This window comes from Drosophila elegans, unplaced genomic scaffold (genome assembly GCF_018152505.1).
Source record: "Drosophila elegans isolate 14027-0461.03 unplaced genomic scaffold, ASM1815250v1 contig_208, whole genome shotgun sequence".
NCBI lineage: Eukaryota > Metazoa > Arthropoda > Insecta > Diptera > Drosophilidae > Drosophila > Drosophila elegans.
This window is the reverse complement of record NW_024545578.1, coordinates 13,310,940-13,335,810: the sequence shown is the minus strand read 5'-3', so window position 1 is coordinate 13,335,810 and position 24,871 is coordinate 13,310,940. Positions and strand designations below refer to the sequence as shown.

At 39.2% G+C, this 24,871-nt stretch overlaps 6 protein-coding genes and 1 long non-coding RNA gene across 10 annotated transcripts; 5 read left to right on the top strand and 2 right to left on the bottom strand.

The window, feature by feature from the left end:
- Positions 1-283: 283 nt before the first annotated feature.
- On the bottom strand, positions 284-1,735 carry LOC108150140 (ketohexokinase). Its single transcript, XM_017278109.2, has one exon. It carries the CDS (start codon positions 1,538-1,540, stop codon positions 362-364), a length of 1,179 nt encoding a protein of 392 aa, XP_017133598.1. The 5' UTR covers positions 1,541-1,735; the 3' UTR covers positions 284-361.
- A 387-nt stretch (positions 1,736-2,122) lies between these two features.
- On the top strand, positions 2,123-3,334 carry LOC108150157 (ketohexokinase). Its single transcript, XM_017278126.2, has one exon. The coding sequence runs from the start codon at positions 2,222-2,224 to the stop codon at positions 3,188-3,190; it is 969 nt and encodes a 322-aa protein (XP_017133615.1). The 5' UTR covers positions 2,123-2,221; the 3' UTR covers positions 3,191-3,334.
- A 1,612-nt stretch (positions 3,335-4,946) lies between these two features.
- Positions 4,947-6,922, bottom strand: LOC108150151. Of its 2 annotated transcripts, none has more exons than XM_017278119.2 (2): positions 6,476-6,922; positions 4,947-6,424 (listed from the first exon to the last, which is right to left on the bottom strand). In XM_017278119.2, exons 1-2 carry the CDS (start codon positions 6,806-6,808, stop codon positions 6,332-6,334), a joined length of 426 nt encoding a protein of 141 aa, XP_017133608.1. In that variant the 5' UTR covers positions 6,809-6,922; the 3' UTR covers positions 4,947-6,331. The 2 variants fall into 2 exon arrangements, with proteins under 2 accessions (XP_017133608.1, XP_017133607.1); XM_017278118.2 differs by having other exon boundaries at positions 6,490-6,906.
- Positions 6,923-7,792: 870 nt separating this feature from the next.
- LOC108150127 (probable fumarate hydratase, mitochondrial) lies at positions 7,793-11,069 on the top strand. The gene is made up of 4 exons (XM_017278093.2): positions 7,793-7,872; positions 8,487-8,708; positions 9,315-10,323; positions 10,741-11,069. The coding sequence occupies exons 2-4, from the start codon at positions 8,565-8,567 to the stop codon at positions 10,998-11,000; spliced, it is 1,413 nt and encodes a 470-aa protein (XP_017133582.1). The 5' UTR covers positions 7,793-7,872; positions 8,487-8,564; the 3' UTR covers positions 11,001-11,069.
- An 8,261-nt stretch (positions 11,070-19,330) lies between these two features.
- On the top strand, positions 19,331-20,002 carry LOC121467081. The gene is made up of 2 exons (XR_005977194.1): positions 19,331-19,559; positions 19,650-20,002. It is a non-coding gene; the product is annotated as an uncharacterized LOC121467081 (long non-coding RNA).
- Positions 20,003-20,136: 134 nt separating this feature from the next.
- Positions 20,137-20,912, top strand: LOC108150137 (V-type proton ATPase 16 kDa proteolipid subunit). 3 transcript variants are annotated; one of them, XM_017278104.2, is made up of 2 exons: positions 20,137-20,265; positions 20,324-20,912. In XM_017278104.2, exon 2 carries the CDS (start codon positions 20,329-20,331, stop codon positions 20,803-20,805), a length of 477 nt encoding a protein of 158 aa, XP_017133593.1. In that variant the 5' UTR covers positions 20,137-20,265; positions 20,324-20,328; the 3' UTR covers positions 20,806-20,912. The 3 variants fall into 3 exon arrangements, with proteins under 3 accessions (XP_017133593.1, XP_017133594.1, XP_017133592.1); XM_017278105.2 differs by having other exon boundaries at positions 20,144-20,265; positions 20,321-20,912; XM_017278103.2 differs by having other exon boundaries at positions 20,145-20,265; positions 20,316-20,912.
- Positions 20,913-22,253: 1,341 nt separating this feature from the next.
- Positions 22,254-22,868, top strand: LOC108150155 (V-type proton ATPase 16 kDa proteolipid subunit). Its single transcript, XM_017278124.2, has one exon. The coding sequence runs from the start codon at positions 22,363-22,365 to the stop codon at positions 22,840-22,842; it is 480 nt and encodes a 159-aa protein (XP_017133613.1). The 5' UTR covers positions 22,254-22,362; the 3' UTR covers positions 22,843-22,868.
- Positions 22,869-24,871: the final 2,003 nt, after the last annotated feature.

Genomic DNA, 24,871 nt, shown 5'->3' with positions numbered 1-24,871 from the left:
GAAATTTAAAGGGCCATTCTTTCTAAACAGGAAATTTCAATCACTAATTTTGGCAAGTCTTCATTATATTAGCGTAAATGCAAACACAAGAAAATAACAAGACATTGGTTAATAGCCTATTTTTTGATATTTTAGAAACACAAGAAACTTTATTTTCATTTCAACATAAAAATCAAATCCACTAATGCGGCAATCCAAGAAGATGGAGAGTTTTCTGTCGGTAAGGTACATATATAAGCGTTTACCTTATTGGCCTTCAACTCAAAAAAGTCTTAAAAGGAAATAAAGCAATAGACACATTTTAATTTCTTGGATTATTTTCAAAAGTTAGTTGACAATAAATGGCAAGTGTTCCACAAACCTAGCTAGAAGATGGCCGCTCCACCGGAGCTTCGTCCGCCTGCAGTTCGACGGTGGCAACGGAGCCCGCTTCGACCGCTTCGTCCGGTTCGAGGAACTCAAACGGCCGCAGTAGGTGTTTCCGGCAGCTGTTCTCCTGATCGTCGCTATCCTCGTCGTCGTCGTCGTCGGAGGACATCTCAGTGCCGGGTCGCATTTTGGCCAACAGTTTGGCCGATAGCTTGGACGAGTCGAGGCGCAGTTGGCCAAGGCAATCGAATCCGACGTAGGCCAGCTTGAAACTGGCCACCGCATTGGCATAATCGACGGCATCGGCCAGTCGCTTTTGCCGCACAAAGGCGGCATAGATGAAGGCGGCCGTGAAGCAGTCGCTGTCGCCCACGCGATCGATGATCTTCGTTGGCTTGTGGGCGGGCAGCAGGAAGTAGTGTCCATCGGTGGTCATGCAGCCGGCACCCAAGCTGCTCCAGGGCACTATGATGCAGGGCCGGCGAATGGCAATGTCCCGGGGTATTCGCAGCAGTCCGTTAATTGCCTCGCAGGCTGCCAGCGGCGTCTGCCAGCCCCTGGACTCGGCTATGTACTTGGTGACAAACACATAGTCGCACATGCCAATGAGGTCGACGACCTCCGAGAAGGCATTGAAGATCTGCAGTGAGACCACAATGCGATCCCGCTCCGCCCGTCCGTTGTTGTGGTCGAGGATCAGACGGATCATGTCGCACGTTTCCCGCGGACTGCGCGCCTCGAAGTTCACCCAGCCGTATTGGTCGAGGTCCAGCTGCCGGAAATCGGCGGCGGTGACATACGGAAACGGCTTGTCGCAGTAGACCACCGTGCAGCGGCGAGTCCAGCGCTCCTGGACGATCGTCGAGAACGGCGGACTGTCGTCCGTGAAGGTGCAGTGGCTGGTGTCGATGCCGCGCACCTCCAGATCGTCCAGGATCATGCGGTAGGTGGGATTGCGGCTCAGCACCCCAAACAGCTCCACATTGGCCCCCAACAGCCGCAGGGCTGTGCTCACGTTCGAGGATCTACCGCTGCGCTGCAGCATTCCGTTCTGGGTGCGGGATTGATCGCTCTGGAAGTCAACGTTCTCAATGGTGGTCACATAGTCCACCTCCGTGCAGCCCACGCAGAGCACGGCCTTCATCACACTGATCGAACCCCATGGGGTCATCTTGTTTAAGGACTCTATTCCAGACCTCGATATGGGATATACAATCCTCGACTCTCCTTCGATTGCTGACCCTCAATTTACGATTGTCATAATTTCGTTTCTGTTTCCGAATAGTTTGACACAGCCCTAAATAATTGTTCATTTTGGTTTTTGGACTTGAAAAGGAAATTCGTTTCTTTCAGCTTTAAATAAATGGATTCATCAAAGATATAAATAGTTGGTAGCTTTCACCCTAATTAAAAATATCCTGAAACTATTAAAAACTACAATATTTGTATATATATTTAAAAAGAGTTATTACGATATTTTAACAAACTTACTTAAAGATTTGTTGTCATCTTGAAGTCGTCTTAGACGTCTAGATATTGTCCTTTATTAATGAAATCTACTTCAGAGCCTTTGAATTGGAACAAATACAAAAAGGTTTTGGAATTAACAAAACAAAGAATTTATATATATGTAAGGTATAGGCACTGCCCATTTGATACCTTCTTGAGTTTACCAATTCTAATTTCCTTTTTGAGGTTTTTACATTTGAGATCAGGTCTGAGTGTTAATCAGCTCAAATGCCAACTAAGTGTAATGTCAAACCAGTCTAAATTGCTCCTCCAAATCAAGCAGTAATGTTTTTGTAAATATAAAATTGAAAAATCAGAAAACAGAAAACAGAAAAGACATACGATGGGCGATTATGGCAACAAATTGAGCTGGGCCGTTGGCAAGAAGCTGGTGTTGTGTGTGGGCACCACGACCATAGACTTCGTCTCGACCACGAGGACCTTTCCGGAGGAGAACAAGTACGATAAGGCCATCGGGGGATACTGGATGCGGGGGGGTAACGCCTCGAACAATTGCACGGTGCTCTCGAATCTGGGGGTCAAAGTGGAGTTCTTCGGAATGCTGAGCAGCCTGGCTATGTTCCAAGTGCTGGTGGACGACCTCAAGGCACGTGGCATCATTGTGGAGAACTGTCCGACCTGCGACCAGAATGCGCCCTTCGCCTCAGTGATACTCACCAAGTCGACCAAGACGCGAAACATTGTCTACTGCAACAGCAACTTTCCGCACGTCGGCATCGATGACTTCCGGAAGCTGGACCTGAGCAAATACGGATGGATCCATATGCGAGCCCTCAACTTTGAGAGCACGATGGCCATGATCGCTGAGTTGACGGCCTACAATGCCACCAGGGAGGAGAAGATCGTTGTTTCGCTGGAGTTCGATCACAATCTGGATGAGATGTGGAAACTGATGGACTACTGCGACTATGCCATATTCTCCAAGCAACTGGCCCAGCCCAATGGCTGGCTTTCTCTGGAGGATGCCTGTCTGCAGCTCGACGAGCGGTTGCGCATGCGCTGGGGCCTGAACCTCAAGCGACCCTACGTGGTCGTCCTGTGGGGCGATCAGGGGGCCGGGATCATGGACCTCGCCGGCAACTACACCCACGCCCAGCCCTACAAGCCCAAGCGCATCGTGGACGCCCTGGGTGCGGGCGACACCTTCGTGGGAGCCTTCATCTACGCCCTCTACATCCGCAACCGATCCCTGCCCGTGGCCGTGGACTTTGGCAACCGCATGGCCAGCTTCAAGTGCACCAAGAATGGCTACGATCACATTGCCAGCATTCTACTACCACCGGTCTTGTGAGTCCATCAGGTGGCTGATGTCCTCATTTCTTATGTCTTTTGATCTCAATTTATAGTATTTAAATATCCCTAAAAATTAATGAAGTAAATCTTTCAACATTTGTAATTAATTATAACCAATAAAAGTGTCTATAAACATTGGAAATGATAAAAACGTCGATTTAAAAAATATAAATAAAAATAATTTCTAAGCATTTGTTATACCTAAGGAGTTTGACATACATAATGAGAAGATGAGATTAAATTATATAACAGAACGGCCACAAGTGCTTACATTAAACAATTGGACACCATTATTATGGAGTATTCTTAATATAACGACCCACAACTTCTGTACTTTAAAAATATATATATTATATTATTGCATCGCAACGACCATAAATACATATCCCATACATATGCAAATGAAATGAAAAATAGGAGAGAAAGAAAAGCTGTCGCATGCCCTTAACCCGTTAAATCCGGCCATTCATTACGTATGCCCACCGTTGGCCAAGGATAATAATTACCTTACCAGACGCTCGACCAAACTGTATCGCCTATAAATTATCGGATATACAAATACGCATGTATATAAAATTTCATACTACCTACCATATATTGTCGTTTTGTCAGACTTTCCAATTGATTGCAAAACGGACCTGCAATGTCATTGAATTTTCGTCGCTGAAAAGGGTTCAAATGTTTTCCATTCGTTTTTACGAACCTTTTGTCGCTCACCCTTGGCTATTTGAAATATAGCCAGATTATTTAAATAAATGGCAACCGCCTGGCCACTAAATGGGTCAATAAATATGCGACCAGCAGGTGACCAAACTGTCCCTGTTTTCAAACCGATAAATGAGATCTCCGCCAGCAAAAGATTATTATTCGCTTGTGCTCGCACAGATTATGCAAATGCGAGTCAAGGCGAATCCTTAATTAATGATTTGCCGTGGCGAATCGGAATCAAAATCAATAAGACCACTGATTTTTGAAATTTGTTATCGCAAAAAAACAACCAAAAGCAAAATTTATAAATATTCAAATGAAAATCCTCGCACTCCTGCAAAACGGAAACGTCGAATCGAATTATGTTTAAATTTATGCATAAAACCTCGTGGTGATTCAACGTTCCGAGTGGTCAAAACTGGCAACTGGCCGCCGTCAACTTCACTTTTGCCGCTTGATTGAAACTCATTTATCATCGTAAATTAGAAGTGCGGGAGTCGTGGAAGAGATTCATCATACTCCCGCCACCGGTCGGTAATCTGGCTCAGATTGAAAATTAATGAGGTCATCAGGCTCGGCATACCCAAATGGCTAAGCCAAGTAATTTAAAGCAGTACGCGCGTTTCTTCGCCTTGCTTCCTCCAATTTTTTTTTTACTTTTTACCATAAATATTTCGCTTTTTGTTGCTATTTATAAATTCACTTTGCAGCAGGGGTTTAAATTCATCCATCCGCAAGTCAAGACCCATTCTCGTCGCACATTCATCCCCCAAAATAGCGAATACGTTTTCATATCAAGACATTCCCTTAAAAGATTCGTTTATTACCCCAAAATGAATGTGGAAAAACCAAATAATATTATCTTAATTTAAGACTTATATCCATTCAGTCTGTATGAAAATCTTAGACTTTAAAAGCTCTAAAAAAAATATTTTCCTTATTTTAAGGAAACGATGATCATAGCATATTTATTTTTGAAGAAAAGGTAATGGCAGGTAATTTTAATTTTTTCATCATTAAAGAAATTTTTTCCAAATTTAAATTTGGCAGTCAGACATTATTGATTATTTCAACGATTTCCTTTTGCAGTTTTTAATTTATTTTGTTTTAAGATAAAAAAGATACTTGTATCGCTGCAGAATAGTCTACCCCTGCGATGTAAAAAGAGATCCTTGGACTTTAGTTTTGAAAAGGTATTGATTGGACCCGTTTCAATGGCTCTTTTTCCACAGCTTCCGGTTTATTGGGCAATTACGCAAGCAGCGCTGTGATTTTGCATCAGCCGGCAATTGTTTTGACATTTAATCAAAAGAAGGACAAAGGGACTCCCTTCGCTGAGGAAATTGTGCCGGTGGGGATGCCGATGTGGCTGCCATCCTGCAACTCTGGCATCCGGGTGCTCTGATAAGCTTGACTGGACACTTTGGTGATTGAGTGACTTGTTCGCCGCCGTCCGATGGAATAGCGGTTCAATGTCCCCTTAATACGGCTCTCCTACCAATCCCTCAGTATTATTATTCGTTTTAATCCGGTGGATGGATCAAAGCGCCTGTTGGCTACTCGTCGATTTGATGCCCTGTAGTCTGTAGTAGTTTGAACATAAGGTATTTGGTGTTTTCTGTCCATTTAGTTGTGCAAGAAAGAAGATTTGTGATGTTAATTCTCGATTACAAGCGTTAAATAAAAAGTATGCCATTGGTCGTCTGACTTTTTTATGTGCCAACATGACCGCCACAAAATGCTTTCATTTCCTTTCCTGAATTTCTTTTGCTGCCATTGTGCAAAGGAATAGACATAACAGCAATAAGAAAACAAACAGAACGAACATTGCCGGCCACATCCTTCGATTATGTCAAACAAAAAGGCAACAATTTGGATTTAAAGAGCGACCTTGGGGGTATGGACATGGGTGTATGGCCTTTGTATGGTCGGTACTTCAATTTACTTGCCACATTTCCGCCAAAGTCTTGCCCAACTTTTCTCATTTCGGTTGCCGTTGCCATTGCCATTGCCATTGCTTTTGCCGTTGCTGTTGATGCTGTGCTTCATTTCTATTTCAATTGCTACATCAAAAAAAAAAAAAAACGGACTTCCGCTTCCGCTGGCACTGCTGCTTGAAGCTGGGAGCCAAAAACTTTTGCGTATTCCCTGAATGGCTAAAAGTTCCTTGATTGGCGATCCGTGTAGCACTTATATACAAAATATTGAGCTGAGTATATGTACTTTTAATTTTGAATCCATTTATATGTATCAAACACATAAAAGAAATTGAATACATTAATGACACCAATTTATAGGCTGCACCAGACACAAAGAATCATCCACCAGGATAAAAAATTAAGGGTTACCAAGCTGGTTCCAGTATTTTCGGGCTTTATACAGGGGCACGATTTTGGTGCTACACCTTCCATATTAGGGAACCCTCGACAAGTTATACATGGATTCTTTCCATCGAAGTACTTCGACTGTAGGATTTGGCAACCCATTTCCGGTGACCAAACACAACAGGCGTAGATATCCTCTTCTGAAATGTAAGAGGAAATGTTATAGAAAATTCAAAGATCAGAGGGTTTACCAGGATATGAACACCTATTATGTCTAAGTCTTTCGGAATGCATACGTCCAAATTGCTGGTACTCGGAGGATTTAAATCATTTTTCAATGCATCCAAAAGCTCCTGATCCAGCTGAGGACTAAAGACTTGACGTAAATCGGGCAATGGCATACAATTATATCCGGTCTCGTCGATTTTGCACTCATTCACCGACTCTTTTCGACAGTCAATGCACACTGTACTGTTGTTACTCAATTTGGCGGACGCAGTTAACGGACTTAAAATTAGGAAAATGAACAAATATTTAAGTATTTTTGGCATGTTGAATGTTTTTGAAAGTAAAGTAAAGGGCATTTAATTTTTGTATAGTTTTCGCTCAGCTCAGCTTTAATCGTTTGTATTAAAAGTAATTAGGGACCGTAATGATTATAAGTTTTATTAAAACAATTAGTTTTTAACGATTATTTTTCGAGTTTTAAATTTAACTCAAAATAGAACAGTTATTTTTAAAGTTTTATAAAAATCTCAAAAAAGAAAACTATTATTTGTTGAGTTTTATTTTCAGCTCTACAAATAATGATTATTCTAGGAGTTTTATTTTCAGCTTGACAAAAAAAACTTGACTTGTAAGATTTAATTTTGTTGATTAAAAATAAAGCTCGAATATGTATCCGATTGTCGAGAAAGGCGAATGGAAGTTGATTAAGTGGACTACAGCCAACATTTTTTTTTTTTGATAGCCCTCATTTTGTTCGGTTCGATACGCTACCCCTAGATAATGATGACCCAGGTTCAAATGCGACGGCGATTACCTGGAATGTTATTGCAGGCAATTGCAGGCTATTGACATTTCAATTGTCTCCTATTATTTGCCCGAGGACCGAGGACATAATACTGGCAAAGGGAGCGAGAACACGACCCTCATTTAAATTTAAAAAAGAATACGAAACAATGGGAAAGCACTTTAGTGGGGGTAACACACGCATGCAATGAAAGCAAAAATTTGCATAATAATAATAGCAATTGCACACGCTTCAGGTATTAAAGACTTTTTCCGACCCATCCTCAACTGGATTTGCAAAAAGGAAAATAAGCGAAGCCAAAACAAATGCAACATCAAAAATGGGTGCAAAAGAAAAAAAAGGGAAATGTAAGGAATCCGATTTTCACTTAATTTTCTATGACGATAGAGTTTCCCTCTCGGAATTTTCCCTAGGGTCGGTCACAGCTTCAATCCGAGTACATCAACGTCCCCTTTGACTTCACTCCTGTCAGCCTCAATTTAGACAATAAGCAAAAAAGTCGAAAATGCTTCGGGCCATTTTCATTGCGTTTGTTGTTTTGTCTCAAAGTATCAATTTGTGTATCATTAAAATAATTCGATTTCCACTCGACGGTAAGGGGACCTGATCGGTAAAGTAAGGGTTTCCACCTCTCACCACCTAATTTTATACACAACCTTAAAATGGATTCATCCCCGTTGACATGAGGTATAATTACTTCAAGAACTAATTATGCCCCAGGGCAAGGAATATTCAACTTAAATAGTTATATGGCAACTCGATTGAGGAGTATATATCGAATGGCATTCACAGTTAACATTTTTTCAGATTTTCAAATTTCTGCAAAAAATGATGATGTACCCCCTTACAAAAAAATCAGAAATTTGGACATAAATAAATTTTTCAAAAAACGTTTTTCAAAATTCGGTTTTTGTCTCAAAACTAAATTAATTGTTTCAAATCGATCGGTTATCTAGCTGTTAGTTATATAGTTCCCATAGGAAGAATCGGAAAAATATACAAAAAAAAATGATAACTTTGTTGTTTTTAAATTGGTTAATTATTTCAGAATTACGGTTTAAATTTCATCAAAATCGGACCGACTATATCACATAGCTCCCATAGAAATACTAAAAATATATAAAATAACCATCTAATAATTGAACTGCAATAATAATTGAAATGCGAAGTTAGCTTTCTTTCTTGTTTTTCTTCTTTTCATTTGATTAGTTCCTTTTGTTTTCTGTCAGATGTTAGTGTTACTTCTCGACACGAGTGTATATTTCTGACCTGCTTTTGAAACACAATATCTGACTGAGTGTACCAGCATGAGCTCCAGCAAGAAGGGTGAGATCCGCCACGAGAGCGACAGCCTGGGCACCATGGAGGTGCCCATGGACCGCTACTACGGCGCTCAGACGATGCGCTGCCTGCTCAATTTCCGCATCGGCGGCGAAGAGGAGCGAATGCCGGTGAGTTTAGTATTTTCCGATCGGAAAACATAGCATAGTTCTACCCAATTTTTTGGCCAATATTAGAGTCAATAAATATGCTACGGGATTACTTTGAAAAACCATATGAACCCATTTTTAAGGTAAGCCCGTTGAAATATTTAGTTCAGCTGAGCCCATTGCCTTAAGTGTTTAATTTAAGTGTTTACTACTTATTTTGAATTAAGATATTGTGTAATATCAGTTTTACTTTTCAAAAAATTTTATTTAAAACAAAGACTTAAAAAGTCTTAGCTCTAATCAATGGAATAACCTAAAAAAAACGTATAAATATAAGTTTAACCCTTTCGGACTTCGGCATTTAAACTTGTTCAAAGTAATGAAGAAATTGTTTTTTCCTTTTAACTATTTTCTGTTAAAAATCTATTCTTTCTGGAAGATTTTAATGTAATTTTCATAAAGAGAAATTTCCAAAAGCAAAAGTCTTACAAAACAACCAAACTTACAAAACTATTTATTATTGCATAACCAGTAATAAATGTTTTATTATCTATATGTTTTTAATATTTTTTACTCTGAGATTTATATTAATCCTATATATTTTTTATTTTTTTCTGCTGAGTTCAGCGCCAGATAATCCAGGCAATGGGCATACTGAAGAAGGCGGCCGCCGAAACGAACCAGGAATTCGGATTGGATCCCAAGCTGAGCACAGCGATCTCGAACGCGGCCGACGACGTGATCTCCGGCAAGCTCTACGACGAGGGCCACTTCCCGCTGCCCATCTGGCAGACGGGATCGGGCACCCAGAGCAACATGAACACCAACGAGGTGATCGGCAACAGGGCCATTGAGCTGCTGGGCGGACGGGTGGGCACCAAAGACCCGGTGCATCCCAACGACCATGTGAACAAGTCGCAGAGCTCCAACGACACCTTTCCCTCGGCCATTCACATTGCGGTGGCCACCGCCCTGACGAAGGATCTCCGGCCGGCGGTCACTTCGTTGCGTGACTCGCTTCAGGCCAAGTCCAGCGAGTGGAAGGATGTGATTAAGATCGGACGCACCCACACCCAGGATGCAGTGCCGCTGACCTTAGGCCAGGAATTCAGCGGCTATGCCCAGCAGCTGAGCAACGGGCTGCAGCGGATCGAGGCGGTACTGCCGCGGGTCTATCAGCTCGCACTGGGCGGCACCGCCGTGGGAACGGGCCTGAATACACGTCGCGGATTCGCCGAGAAGTGCGTCAAGAGGATCGGACAGCTCAGCGGACTGCCCTTCGTGGTGGCGCCCAACTTCTTCGAGGCGCTGGCCAGTCGGGATGCCATGGTCGAGGTGCATGGAGCCCTCAATGTGCTGGCCGTCAGCCTGATGAAGGTCACCAACGACATCCGATTCCTGGGCTCCGGTCCGCGGTGCGGCCTGGGCGAATTGCTGCTGCCGGAGAACGAGCCGGGCAGCTCCATCATGCCCGGCAAGGTCAATCCCACCCAGTGCGAGGCCATGACCATGATCTGCGCCCAGGTGATGGGCAACCACGTGGCCGTCACCGTCGGCGGCGCCAACGGACACTTCGAGCTGAACGTCTTCAAGCCGCTGATCGCCTCCAATGTGTTGCGCTCTATCAAGCTGCTAAGTAAGTGTACCTTTAAAATACTTTATTTAAAAACAGTTTGGTCGATTGCCAACGTAACGATTAAAATGAAAATCCTAAGCTTAGTAGTGTCTTTCGATTATTAAATCATTGGTCCAGATCGGACAACCGTAGTAAATGATCGACCCAAGCTTGCCTAATTGCGTATATAACTTAAAAAAAAATTCTATATTTAATTTAAATAAAAATTGATAATGCGCCAAGCTATTTAACATTTGTTACGGCTTTAAATGTTCGAAATATATATAGGTTTAGTTTTAAAGTGTCCTTTTAATTTTGAATCCCAAGAAAAGTCAGCTTTTACTTATAATGTTTTATAAATTATTTAATTATATTATAGAACTTAAGAAATATGCCATGAGCTAATCACTATTAAAACCCCTATGTCCTGACTTCTAGCGGATGGATGCATCAGCTTCAACTGCAATTGCGTCAGGGGCATTAAGGCCAACAAGGAGAAACTGGCCAATATCGTGAATGAATCTCTGGCGCTGGTGACCGCCCTCAATCCGCACATCGGCTATGACAAGTCGGCTCAGATCGCCAGGGCTGCTCACAAGAATGGAACCACTCTGAAGGAAGAGGCCATCAAAGTCGGAGTCTCGGAGAAGGACTTCAACGACTGGGTTCGCCCAGACAAGATGCTGGGTCCATCTTAAACTCCACCTCTGATTTTCCCTTGATTTGTTACCCTTTATCATCTAGTTTATAAATTTCGTGTCATTGCACACTGTTCTTTAATATGGACTTTTGAGGGTAAGCTTAGAATGATTTTAAGCTATGAAATCTATATATTACACGATACTAGCTCAACTCATTCACTTACAAGGGGAAAATGTTATGAAGAACTTTGGTGAGTAAACAAGTTTTACTATCGATGGTATGTGGTCACCCGCAATTAACTTCTTAAGTACACCATTTCTCTATCAAACTTAAACAAAACATAAAGAATAAAAATATGCACACTTGTCGACAAAATCAACATTAACCGTCGTCGTACTCTTATTACATTGCTTCGGCATTAAAGAGAGATGCTCAATCGTCTATTTCCTAGCCAAATTTTTATTTATTTGTAAAAAAAAAAAATTTTTTTTCGGAATTCCCATTTAACGTTACATAATGAAGAAATTGTTTTATTATTAATTTTTTTAAACATTTTAATCGATTTCAAAAATTGAGGACTTGACTTAACAATTTCTAAAAACCAAAAACTGAACACCTTTTATTTACTAGTTCCTTGTATGCCCTGTGTGACCTTTTTGATTTAATTTCTAGCTTATGTTTCAGCACGACTCGGCCTATTATGTAATCGATTGTTTGCACCACCAGCGGAAAGGAGAGTAGCGCCGACATATTGACAATGAGCTGACAGTTCGTCAAGGGAAACCGTTACCATAAAAAATATCTGGCTGATACCGCGACCACAACCGCGATGTCTTGACTAAGTGACAGACTGATGAACTGACAATCTGACAGTCTGACAGTCTGACTGATGTTCTGGTGGTGGCGACGTATGGCTTTATGTGGCCACCAATATCAACAAGGGCTTATTAACAAGTCGCTGAACAAGAGGCTCAACCGTTTCTCCGTTTTTGTTTTCGGGAGGTATATAAAAATTGATTACTGCAGCCCAGCCCACCATAAAACTAGAGCCACACAGAAGACCAAATACCAGACCGCACCCGAACTAAACCATCTAGACGGAAAATGACGTGACAGCAGCCCATTCACTGGCGACAAGTTGGCCATTGGGGTTATGTGGTGCGTAGGAAATTACTAGGTTGCTTTCACCAAGAGCGCAAAATTATTTTTGCTATCAAAAGGACACAGACACATCTGAAATAATTATAAATAAATTCTAGTACGGATTCGAGAAGTGTAAAAAAAATTAAAAAAAATTTGAAAAAATGTTACCTAATTTTTTTTATTATTTTACTTTTTTGTGAAAAAAACCATTAAATTTCTATGGGCATTCCGTACTTCTCATACCCGATTTGTGCCTTTTGCTAAAACAATTCGGCTACATCTAGCAACTTTGACAGTTTCTCGCAGCACCTACAAAAGCAGACCAAAAACTAACCGAAAAAGTTGCGTAAACTTCAAGTGCAGAATAAACAGGAGCGAGAAGGGAACCACCACGCTGATTGAAGTAACACCAAATGTAGTAGTATGGCAGTATTGTGAGCCAACACAACACAACACAATTCAATTTAACTTTTTCGTTCCCTTTGCCAAGCTCTGCTATTTTTATTTATTTTTCTATGTGGACTAGCGAACTCTGTGAGCAAGTGTGATATGTGGATGTTATGGCAATTTCCACCGGAGCCAATGTAGAGTAGAGTACAGTACAGTAGAGTGGAGTAGAGTCCCTTTCAAAATTAAAATGTTCCCTATGCACGAGAGATTTCTGATGGAACGAAACCAAACGAAATGAAATAAAAGCTAACAGCCTGGAAGTCAAGCAACCTGCGGAAGACGAAAACGACATTGTTCATTGTTAAAAAAAGCCGGAGGCGGGGATTAGGGTACAAATAAATGTATGCGAAGTTACATGTCACAAGTAGAGCAAGCTCACTGGTTACTATGGTTGAGAATGAACGCGCCACACGGTCAACACAAAAAATTAATTAACGCCTAATGTGTATATTAGCCTAGATCATTAAATCATGGTCCGCAGGAATTTAAGGTTATCCAACTTATTTGACACAAATTCTTTACCGATAGTTATTAAGGGAATACCTGAAAGCTAATATCAAAACATGACTAGTTTTAAAGATACATTGTTCCTTCAACTTTAATTCAAATATATGCATTAGCCCTTAACCCCTGTTTACCTACTAATATAATATAAATTTAACCCATTTTCAACTTGAATTATCATTTTAGTGTCTGACACTTCCGTGTACCTTTTATTAAGTCTCGCTAGAATTGCTGTCGAAATTTCTCCAAACCAAAATCAGAACACGGAAACTAAAACTGGGGGAAAGCAAAAGTCTTTCCTATTAAGTTTTGGCCAACGGAGTTGTAGGTGTTCCGCAGAGCAAAACACGGAACTTTAAGCAAATCCACATGTCCGACATGAAAGCACGAGCAACCGGGATAGCATCTTGAGCGAAAAGAATTGGGGAAAGATGGAAGAAGATGGAAGACGTCTTCGTCTCCTTTCATTTGCAGGCAGGCGGGCCATAAATCTCCGTAAACTAGCGCCGGTCGAGAAGAGGCCACGAAACACGAAATCACATTCGCAAAAAATAATTAATATTTATTACCCGAGAATGAAGTATTATCAAATTGCATAATTGCTGTGTTTCTCATTCGACACGACAGGCGGACAGGCGGACAGGCGGCGGGATGGAGACCCCAGAAGGGAGCCCTCTCCTCATCCGCTGCCCTTCCTGGGCCAAATCACCGATCCTGGATGGCCACCAGCCTAGCGCCCCCTAGAAATCCAAGTCCAACTGAAGGACCTGCCTGTAAAGTGTCTACAATATATTTCACACTCACAAAAATGTTTGCAAATTTCGCTCTTTGAAAAACTGAATTTGCAATATAGATATACATACCTAGCATATCACATAAGTTAAATCTTTAATAATACGATTTTTGTAAAAAATGTACTTAAAAATCTATACAAATGTTTGCAAATTTTATTTCATTAAAACTAATACCTTCCAAGATAGAAACTTTCTTTATTCTGAATAGATTTAAGGTTATATTTTTGGACCCTTTCCACGTCCACAAACAAAGTAAATACATACAGAGAAAAGCACATAAGTTAAATTGAAAATACTAATAATTACAACATATATACTAAATAGATACTAGAATAAGGAAATCCTTTTGTTATAAGCCGTATACGTTATATTTTCCATTTAGCTATTTTTTTGTTAACTTAAGTTATCCACTTAATCACCTGTGTCTAGTGCATATAAATAATGAGTTATACTTGCATTTGTAAAATATTGACCATATCGACCGGTAGTGCAATCCTTTTTCTTTGAGTGCACGACCACGTCTTGAACTTGGTTTGCACTTTTTGGCTTGGCAGTGGAGTGTGGAAGTGGCAGTGGCAGTGGAGTCGGCTACTTGCGCGCAAATTGCTACTCTCGTCCACTGGTCGGTACGAAAAACTTTTTGATATATGAATTAAGTTTCCTTTGGCTCGTTGTGTGTTTGTTTGGGCGAGTTCGCAACGACGGCTGTGCGGTGCTGAGACATTTTGGATTTACGTTGTAATTACAGGATTCGGGATTTCTACGTTGGCCAGAGTCAACTGGCTGGGCCCCCGGGTCGCTTGAAGGTTATTTATTATGACATGTTATTTAGGTTTCATTTCAAAAACTTGATTGGACACTTTAGACTGCCGTTGCAGCGGAAACATTGCGTGCCCATGTGTTGTTCGCCAAAAGGAAAGCCCGCCAGCCCACGGAGCCGACGAAGCCGCAGGAATTGGAACGATAATGGGAATCCGGAGTAGAGAAGCCCGGGTTTTTCGTGAGCCCTGGGTGTGAAGTTTCAAGCTGCCAAAATACACGCGATTCGCAGCGGGGTCAACAGTTAACATCCGACTCGCCCGGATGGACTGCGTAAGAATATCGTGTAGTCCGGTTTTATCGCTTCTATTCTTCTAACACAATTGCTAATGTCTTTCACTTGGATGCATCTGCATTGTGGTCCGATAATTTTGTTAGGTAGTATTAATATTGCATATTATATTTCCAGTGTAGTCTCTATTTCATCTTGTTAAAGCCAATGTGTTATGGTAAAAATATAAAGCAATGTGAGTCATTTCACAAGTTACTTGAGGAGTGAAAGGGTAAATCGCCTTTGTTGAAAAGTGAGTAAGAGGTAGAAGCAATCGTTTCCAAACGTCCGTATGAAACTTTTTGAGCTTAAGATTTGGGATATAAAACAAGCATTAAATTCAAACAACTGTGTATTCTGGAAGTTTTTAACAAATTAAAGACAAACACTATCAATAATGTCACTGCAAAATGTCATATATGTTTCAATGTTTTCCACAACAGATGGCGCAGTATTGAAATTGAAAAACACATTTTTACAAAATGCAAGTCCCTGATAAATTGATGAAAACCTCTGAGGAGTGAACAAATCCTTTCAAGTAGAACCTTCGTAAAAAGACCTTTACAATAAAAAAAAATCACAATGATGTGCATGACTTATAAGTTTTTTTGGGTAAGACAATGTGAGAAAAGAAAAGCACTCGAACGTGAATTCATTTAAATAATTAATCCATGATTCCACCGTACACATTTGACCTTAAGAGCCGGAGAGTTAATAGGTCTCAAATTATAGCAGCTTTAATGACGGACAGGAATCTAAGAAGCGAACGGTTGGAAGCAGAACAGAACAAGAGGAATAATTAAAATGAACGAAGTTAATTTGTTCCACTTCAGCCACCCGCCTCACAATGATAAGTCGTTTTTACTCAACATTGATTGTCAGCCGTGTCTGGGCAGATTTTCTACTCAAAACCAAGAAGAGAGAATTTAAATTAAATTTTAAACAATTACAACCATTTCAGTCTAACTTTTTAGATATGTACAACGTTCCTTTTTTTTTAAGTTAAATTAAGACTTATCAATTATTAGTTATTACTGTTGAAAGCTTCATATCGAATACATTTATGATCAGATAATATTATAATAATACTTTAATAATAATATTACGTTAATATATAAGTTATTTAATAATAAAAATCTTCATAAAACGTTCTACTTTGTATATTCATTTAAATGAAAAATAAGGAAAGTACAGTTAAGAAAAAGTTATGTTCTTACTAAATTATACTTACTTTACCCAATCTTGACAAGAAAAATAAATACAATAAAATGGTTAAGTAATTTTGGACATGGCGAAAATCATGAATAGATTTCTTCGGACCAAGTTCTAATTTCAGCTCCCGTTTGTGTGTCAGTAATGCGTCGTTAAACTGCAAAAGACCGTAAAAAAGCGAACCATAAAAAAATGAGTGAGTAGAGGATGGAACAGGGCGTCTCCAAGTGACTCCAAGTCTGTCGCAAATGAACGCATGGGGAAAGGCGAGTAAATCATTTTACAATGGGCCATAGGCCGCCAACGGCTTTATGGCTCTCATGAAGGACAATCAAGTAATAGCTGGCGATTTTTACGATGACACAGAACTACATAATAAAAGATATATCCTAGCTACTGTCCGTCCGCCCGTTCGTCCGGTTAAATTCGGCCCCGGGATTCAACAAGCTCTGCCTAATGCCCAAATCGTTACATTTGGCACGCCAATGTCGACGATGCATGTTGGCCATCACTCTTCGACATTTTCAATTTTCCATCCCCGTGTTGCTTTTGTCAATATATCGAAACTGACGCACAACACGCACAACTCCCTGTCAATCCTGCAAGATTATGCACAGAATAAGACCTCAAAATCACACGCCGTTGCGAATATTACACTGATATATATAGCATATACCTTCAAATTAAATATGTAATGGAATTCCGAGGGCATTTGAAACCTGTTATATAATTTTGGTCAAATGTGTAAGGAAACATTTCAAGATAATTGCTTTATTTGATTTACAATTTATTAAAGGTTTTGTTGACAATTACAAATGAAATGTTTATTTATTTAAAAAAAAAGCCGGATACAGGAAAGTTAGCTGAATCGAAAATTGGATAGATTTTTCTGTTGAAATAGTATTATATAAGTTAAATACATATTTTAAAATAACGTATTTATGTGATTACTGTAAGTTACCAATAAACAAAAAAAAAACATTTTAAAAAACTACAAAAAAAACTTAATGATATGGGTTTTTTTTGTAGCACAGAACTAAGGAAGTTTAAATAATACTGCTTTAGCTATAAATATATAATTGCAGGATATGAATGATATGACATATATCCACTATCAAAACAAATGTAAGTTAAAATTAAATAGCTCAGAAAGACCTTTGCTACATCACTGCAAAGTAGCTTCAATTTTGAATGGATTTTTCAATTTGTCACTTTGTTGGACAGTGGGTCTTTAATGTTCTTTGGCTTCGGGGGAAATCCTTTGGCCGACTTGATTGACAGTAATGACATTTTCACGATTCGCCGTGCGGAAAACACTGAAAAGCAGCTCGCTAGCACGACAACGACAGCCAGCAGTCAATAATAAAAATTGCATGTTGAAAACACATTTGGGATTCCGATGCCGAAAGTCACACACAGTCCATAGTCATTCTCATTCCCATTCCCATTCCCATCCTGTTGGCAGTCGTCTCCATCGCAGCGGAAGCAACAGCGGGGTTGACACCCCGGACTCAGTGGAATCCAAGAACCCTTTTGGCCCCTCGGGGTCGCAACTTTCCAGTTAATTTATTTTTGGTTAATTTCTTTCGTTAGTTATGTTAGTGCCGCCTGCTTTCCCGGGAAAACCCATGGCCTCTCATTTATTGCACATTGGCAGGAACTTTGTGATTTACTTAACTACAGTGAGCAAAATAATTGGGGCAAGGGTACGCAGAAGGTTAATATATTACTGGAGCCTCGTGCACAGTGTTGCTACAAATAAAGTAAACGTTATTATAGCCAAATTTCACAAAATCTAATTTCTAATTACTACTACTAATTACTACTACTACAACTACAAGAAATAGCGTACATACATACATGCTGTTAAATTCCTTTATTTTATAATTATACTTTTAAGCCATTTCAGAAAAACAAAATATTTTTTTTCGCTTAAATACGTAGCTCAGTTTTAAGGCACATAATCAATCTTGAAATTTATTTAACAATATTTATATTTCCAAAGCGAAACCCCATTTTTAATAATATCCCAAGCCAACTCCCTAAAAATACCTTTGTCTTTATTTAAAATAAGCCCATCCTTGGTATGTATTATTAAAAAACTAAAATTTGTCATCGATCACGACAAAAATTGTTGCAATAGAGTTGTTATTAGGAATAAGATGAAACATATTGAGCTGAGACCAAGCTCACCATATATATTCGCAAATGCCATAAAGAAAAATAAGTAAACAATAAAAATAAGTTCTAGCTCTGTCCGGATCCCCTGTAGAAAATCAAAAAAGGCATGAAAAATAAGAGAATATATATAATAGCAATAATTCGAAACATACATTTTTTTATTACCGCTCGCAATCATTTAATCATCTCGAGTCATCAGTTCACTCTGGCCAAAATGCGATGTGGTGGGTGTGCGGGTGTGGGGGTAGGGGGTGATGTAGTGCGTGGTGCGGTGGGTTGCGATTGGTGGTGTGGTGTCGAGTGGTGCGGAGTGCGGAGTTCTCTGCCAAAGGAGCCAAGGCCCAGTGGCAAGGCAGTGGGAATAGCAAATTTTGTCGCGCTTCCCCATCGACCATTTGACACATGTGTCACTTGCAACCGTTCCGCCAGCTAGTAACTCCGTGATAGTAATGCCAAATCAGCTGTTTTCAAGTTAAATCTAACTTTTTTCTAAGTTGTTAAAACCAGTTGCTTAAGTTGTTATAAAATATTTGATTTTTTAAACCCTTTTCTTGTTTAATTTTGAGGATTTTTGTATGAAACTGACGATTATTAAATTATTTGTGAACAAGAGAAAACAAATTTTTATTTGTAAAAAAGAAACAAGACTCAATAAACGTATATGCCTGGTTAAAAGGCAGTAGAACGCCCCTTTTGTGGATGTACCTATAATTAAATTTTTTTCATAAAATATGAATTTATTTTGCAGATTGATTGACTGATTTTTTCAATTAATAACTATGTCAATTTCTTTAAAAATATTTTGAAAACTTTTGTTTTAAATTTTGACTGTAACATATACTTTTATATATCTTTGTATATGAAAGGACAGCACTGGCGAGTGGGAATGGGACTCCGAATGGGACTCCGAATGGGACTCCGAATGGGCCTGTGAGTGCGACTGGAGCTGTCGCTGAGCCTTCGGTTGACAGCTGTCAGTGTCAGTTTACATAATTTATAGATTTCAGCGCATAAAAAAGTCATAAAATTTACAATGTTGCTTTCAACAAAAACACATTCGGGCGATTCTTCTGATGCCTTATTTTTATGAGGCAAGACATCAATTTTCGCACAGCACACAGTCACAGTCTAGCCTGCCTATAGCAACTACAACTCACACACACACACACACACACACAGAACTACGCCGTCCCATTTATATTTCTCAATTTTCCATTCTTTGGTAGCAGGAGGAAAAGATTGTTTGTATTGCCATTGCCATTGGCATTGCCATTGCCATTCGAAATGCTTTTGATTTATTTGTATTTATGTGATTCCTTTCTCATATTCAGCTCCAGCGATAAATTCTCGCACTCAACAAAATACATAAACGATTTATAGTTGCAAAAAGCGGGCCAAACAATAACTAACAAAGCGCAGCGGCAGCAGCAACAACAACAATGGATGCGAAGACCCAAAAGCAACTCGAATTGGAAAAGAAGAAAGGATTTCGATGCTAAATCCCTCAACGCAGCATAAATCTTTAATGGAAAACCTTTCGCACTTTTAGTTGCTTGAGGAGTTCTCATGTGGAAAAATCAAATATCATGGCATTTTCGCAGCGACTACTAAGCCATTATAAATCTGCAAATCAATAATTTCTGTATTTATACAAAGTCATCAAAATAAAAAGCAATAACTTATATTTTTAATATATTTTGAAATGAGGAAATCTAATGATACACTTTTAAGTTATGTCGAAAAAAAAAGATTCTCTGGTTCTCCTCTTTCCTAAATGCTTAAAATAAAAATGTTTGAATTTCTCAAACAAAAGACTTTTTTAATAACTTAGTTGGCGGGGAATCTACAATAAATAAAGGCATACAATTCACAATATATATCTACCTGACCAGTCCAGTCAGCAATTGAAAGCGTTTAAAAGCTAAGGAGATTTGAGTATTGTAAACGGTAAGACTGTTAAAATATTCGCTGTAGATATATCCCATATTATTTTGCAGAAAAGCAGTCAAAATGCCAGAAGAAGTTCCCGACAAGGATAAGCCGGCGTATTCGTTCTTCTTTGGTTCGATGGGTGCGGCATCGGCCATCATTTTCTCGGCCTTGGGAGCGGCATATGGAACGGCCAAGTCGGGCACCGGAATCGCAGCCATGGCCGTAATGCGACCGGAGCTGATCATGAAGTCCATCATTCCGGTGGTCATGGCCGGCATTATTGCGATCTACGGTTTGGTGGTGTCGGTTTTAATTGCCGGATCACTTTCGGATTCATATACCATTCGCAAGGGATACATTCATTTGGCCGCCGGACTTTCCGTAGGATTTTCCGGACTGGCGGCGGGCTTTGCCATCGGCATTGTGGGCGATGCCGGCGTGAGGGGCACCGCCCAGCAGCCACGCCTCTTTGTGGGCATGATCCTGATCCTGATTTTCGCCGAGGTCCTGGGTCTCTATGGCCTGATCGTCGCCATTTACCTGTACACGAAGTGAAAAGAAGCTTCTTTTCCCTTCTGCAAACTTGAATTATTGCATATTTTTAGCAAATCCTTTTTAAGTTAAATACTGTTTTAAAAAAGCAATAAAAGCTTTAAAAATTGCTTTCAGCTTGAACTTAAAAATTAATATTTTTATTTAAAAATAGATAATTAGAAAAAGCTTTGTTGGTAATATCAAATTCAACGTTATATTAATATGAAATTGTATATAATGGTAAGTAAAACTGGTACACAGGTAACAATTTAAGGCAATTCGTGTGCAATTTATAAATAAAATAGCCCAAAAATATTTAATAGAGTTTTTGGAATTAAGCTGGGCTAAAAGCTACCTGTTCCCTCTGTAAAAAAAAAGGTAATCAAGAATCTGCTCTTTTCCATTCTCGGTCGACAGAAGTCGCCTGTGACAAATCTGTGGCAACTTAACAATCACATCACACGAACGCAAAGCCACTGACAAAGTTACAAGCTAGCTCCCCTAAGGAATATGCGGAATATGTATTAAAAATGCAAAGCAGCCGAGCTGGGGCCACAAATAAAAATGCCATCGCGAAGTGGGGGCAATTGAAGCCCCAACTTTAGCCCCACAAATAATTCCCCCCTCGAAACTCCAACCCCTCAGCGGTGGCAACAAATTTCCATTTTAAGGAAACGACACAACATTGCTGAGGTGGGGACTTTCGAAAGTGTCGCCTTTTTAAGCTCGATAGCTCGAGTCCGGGCTCATATTTTCCAATTTGTTTAATTGAAACAAGTAGAGGGTAGCGACATAGGCGTTGAAAGGCAATGGGGGAAAAAACCACTCAAACTGAATAAGCAACCGCAGCTTCGATTTTCAATTCGAAGAATGGTTTTTGCGGTCCTTCGGGGTTATAAATTTCGCGTAACCAGTGAAAATCTAGAAACACTTCCTAAATGTATAAGCTAAAACCTGGTCGAAATTACAGCTTATAGACATATAAGCTCAAAAGCTGATTGTTTAATTAATTTATTTGTTTAATTCCTATTCAAAATAGCTTAATGACTAAAGTCCACCTGCTAAACAAAATTTTTCTGAAAGAAACTGTATTTTTATACTTGTTTAAAGTTATTTATGTTTATAAAAACGTTTTTTTGTTCTTCCGATAGGATAAGCAATAACTATTATTAAAATACATACACATATATAAATTTTTTTCCTTCGCGATTTGTTTCTTTAATTTGTTGGTAACATTTTAGCTTAAATAAATTTGTAATTAATTAATGTTTATATAAGCAATAAAGCTTGAATCAAATTAAATATATTTTTGAATATAAACTTTATTGAGGAATTTCCAAATATTTTATAATCGTAGTTCTCCTTGATAACAAATTTGATAATATTTTTGTTAAAGTTTCAGAAAGACCCAGCAACCCACATTATATTTTTTGATGTGAAAGTGCAACCCAATGGTTTTGAAAATCTGTTTTTTTTCACTTCACTAAAAATCTAAGAAGGCCCTGGGACTTCCTTTAATCTTTCCTAGAAGTTTGTTATTAATATCTTGTTATATAAAGAAGATACGAATAAGGCAAGATGCTTACCGCTGCAGAGGAGGATCAGCAGCCCGCCTACGCTGTTTTCTTGGGATGCACGGGGGCAGCCATTGCGATCATATTCACCACTTTGGGGGCTTCTTACGGAACGGCCGTGTCCGGGATTGGAATTGCTAGTATGGCCGTGAACAAGCCGGACATGATTATGAAGTCCATCATTCCGGTGGTGATGGCTGGCATCATTGCGATCTACGGCTTGGTTGTCGCAGTGCTGATTGCCGGATCGATTGGCGACGAGTATACGGTGGGCATGGCCTATGCCCACCTGGGGGCCGGGTTGAGCGTGGGATTGCCGGGACTTTCGGCCGGAATAGCCATCGGAATCGCCGGAGATGCTGGCGTCCGGGGAACCGCTGAACAGCCACGCCTTTTCGTGGGCATGATCCTCATCATGATCTTCGCCGAGGTACTGGCTCTCTACGGCCTCATCGTTGCCATCTACTTGTACACGAAACTTTAACCGTTTGCATCCTTTTTGTCGAAATAATTGCCAATTATTAAACAAACTTTACAACTTTTAAATATTATTTATCCAAGTTTTTTACAGGAGTTACTTTACATTAGCAAGCAAAAGAAATGTACATTATATAACAATTCAAAACAGCAAACAATTTTAAGTAGATGTAGATAATTGCCTTTGATTTGCAAAAAAATATTTGCGTTAGTTAAAGAACATAAATTAATAAAAACGCATTCTAAAATTCTAGCATAAAAAATAAAAACAATATATATATACATTTTTTTAATTAATTAACCTAATCAAAACTTATAGTAAAAGGTTTTTAATCAAAATTTAAATTAACTTTTTTTTCTGGTTCTATATCTAAGTATTATGGTTTCATTATCTTTGTGTTAATTAATAAAAGCCACCTCCTTTCCTTTAACCCTCCTTTCCATCAACCCAATTGGAATGGAAAGAAAAAAAAAACAATTTCTTCTCAAAAGGTGTTGATATGTAAAAAGGTATGAGTTTCAATTTACATTTCATTCGCAAGCAAATAATACCTTTTTGTGTACGCACGTGTGTCATTTTCGCCAACTCTCATCGAATCGAATCGAATCGAGTCGAATCGAAGTGTGTTTGCATAATAAATATGATAACACAAAATATCGATTCGATTTAACCGCAAATCCCCTGAGCTGCAGACATCGAAAGTAATAAACGAAAATTTGCAATTTACTTACGGATTCGGAGGATTTATGTTTCACCTTCCTGCAGATAATTGTTTTCACTTCCTCTGCCATTCAATGAACTTTTAATGCTGAAATAACAGTAAATGCGTAGGGAGTGGAGTAGGTTGTGGGTGGTCTTAAGACCCAAAAACGGAAGCAGTACCGCCCCCCTCTAAGAGCCACGCCCACCTCCCATCGCCCAACTGACAAAGTGCTTAGCGAAATGGGTTTATTAAGTGCAAACACTTTGCACAAATGGCTGGCAAACATAAATAAATATGTATTTGGGAAGTAATGTGCGAGAGGAATTGAATGCCTTCCATCGGAATTAAATCTAAAAAATGTTCCATTTACATAAACCATAAAGGTGTAGATATATATTTTAATAATTATTTTACAGTCCTTCAATTAAAGTAATCCTTAAACCCACAATAACTCAATAAATTATAAATAGATGCTAGTTTATTTGAGTAATGGTCGGGGAAATCAAATCATTCTTATACAAATGTTGAACGACCTCCACCGAAATCAAATATAAGTCAAGAAGCGGTTTCTCAAATCCGCAGACTTGCTCCGAACTTCTGCTGTCACACATCAAACGTACATCAATATAAGGGACTTATGTTTCGAGGAAGTTGGAAAAACCATTTGTAAGCCGGTGATGGTTTCGCTTGAGGAGCGCCAATTTATTATGGCCGAAAATGTGGTTTCCATTAAAGCCGCACACATCAATTGCGGTCAACGGGCAGGACAGGGGCCATTCGACTTTAATTTTAATGTGCCTGGCAGATTTTCCCATTTGCCTTCCATTTGGCATCTTTATTCATTCATTCATTCAAGCAAACACCCAATAACTGACTAACTTGCTCGATGTCAGCCGTTTTGCTTTACCATCATCGTTATGATCAGCTTTATGTGGTTCAAAATGTAGTTGATATAAATAGTTATAGAGTCAGGTCATGAGAAAAAGTAATGGAGAATTTATATTTGTTTTACACTTTTAATTTAATTTAAGGAAATTTATAATGAAATCCTTGTAGCTTCAGGAAATAATTAAAAATTAAATAAAATAAATAAATTAAAATGAATTTTTAAGTTAACATTGTAATAATACCAAAAGAACACTCCATTAAATTTTAAAATATATTATTGACAGATCAATTTTGTTTAACTTAAGATCTATTTTTAAGCTTCCAATACTTTTTTTCCCATTTCTTTTTTCAAGAGTCACTAAGATTCGACTTCTTTGGGACATTTGCCCTCAATGGACTAATTTCATTTTCGTATTTCTGTGGCTGAGTGTCCAATGATTTGGA

Coding starts and splice junctions, on each gene's coding strand:
- LOC108150157 (XM_017278126.2), top strand. CDS start 2,222: ATGGGCGATTATGGCAACAAATTGAGCTGGGCCGTTGGCAAGAAGCTG.
- LOC108150151 (XM_017278118.2), bottom strand. CDS start 6,808: ATGCCCTTTACTTTACTTTCAAAAACATTCAACATGCCAAAAATACTT. Junction 6,425..6,489: donor GAAAGACTTAGACATAATAG/GTGTTCATATCC, acceptor CTTACATTTCAG/AAGAGGATATCTACGCCTGT.
- LOC108150127 (XM_017278093.2), top strand. CDS start 8,565: ATGAGCTCCAGCAAGAAGGGTGAGATCCGCCACGAGAGCGACAGCCTG. Junction 8,709..9,314: donor GCGAAGAGGAGCGAATGCCG/GTGAGTTTAGTA, acceptor TGCTGAGTTCAG/CGCCAGATAATCCAGGCAAT. Junction 10,324..10,740: donor GCGCTCTATCAAGCTGCTAA/GTAAGTGTACCT, acceptor CCTGACTTCTAG/CGGATGGATGCATCAGCTTC.
- LOC108150137 (XM_017278104.2), top strand. CDS start 20,329: ATGCCAGAAGAAGTTCCCGACAAGGATAAGCCGGCGTATTCGTTCTTC.
- LOC108150140 (XM_017278109.2), bottom strand. CDS start 1,540: ATGACCCCATGGGGTTCGATCAGTGTGATGAAGGCCGTGCTCTGCGTG.
- LOC108150155 (XM_017278124.2), top strand. CDS start 22,363: ATGCTTACCGCTGCAGAGGAGGATCAGCAGCCCGCCTACGCTGTTTTC.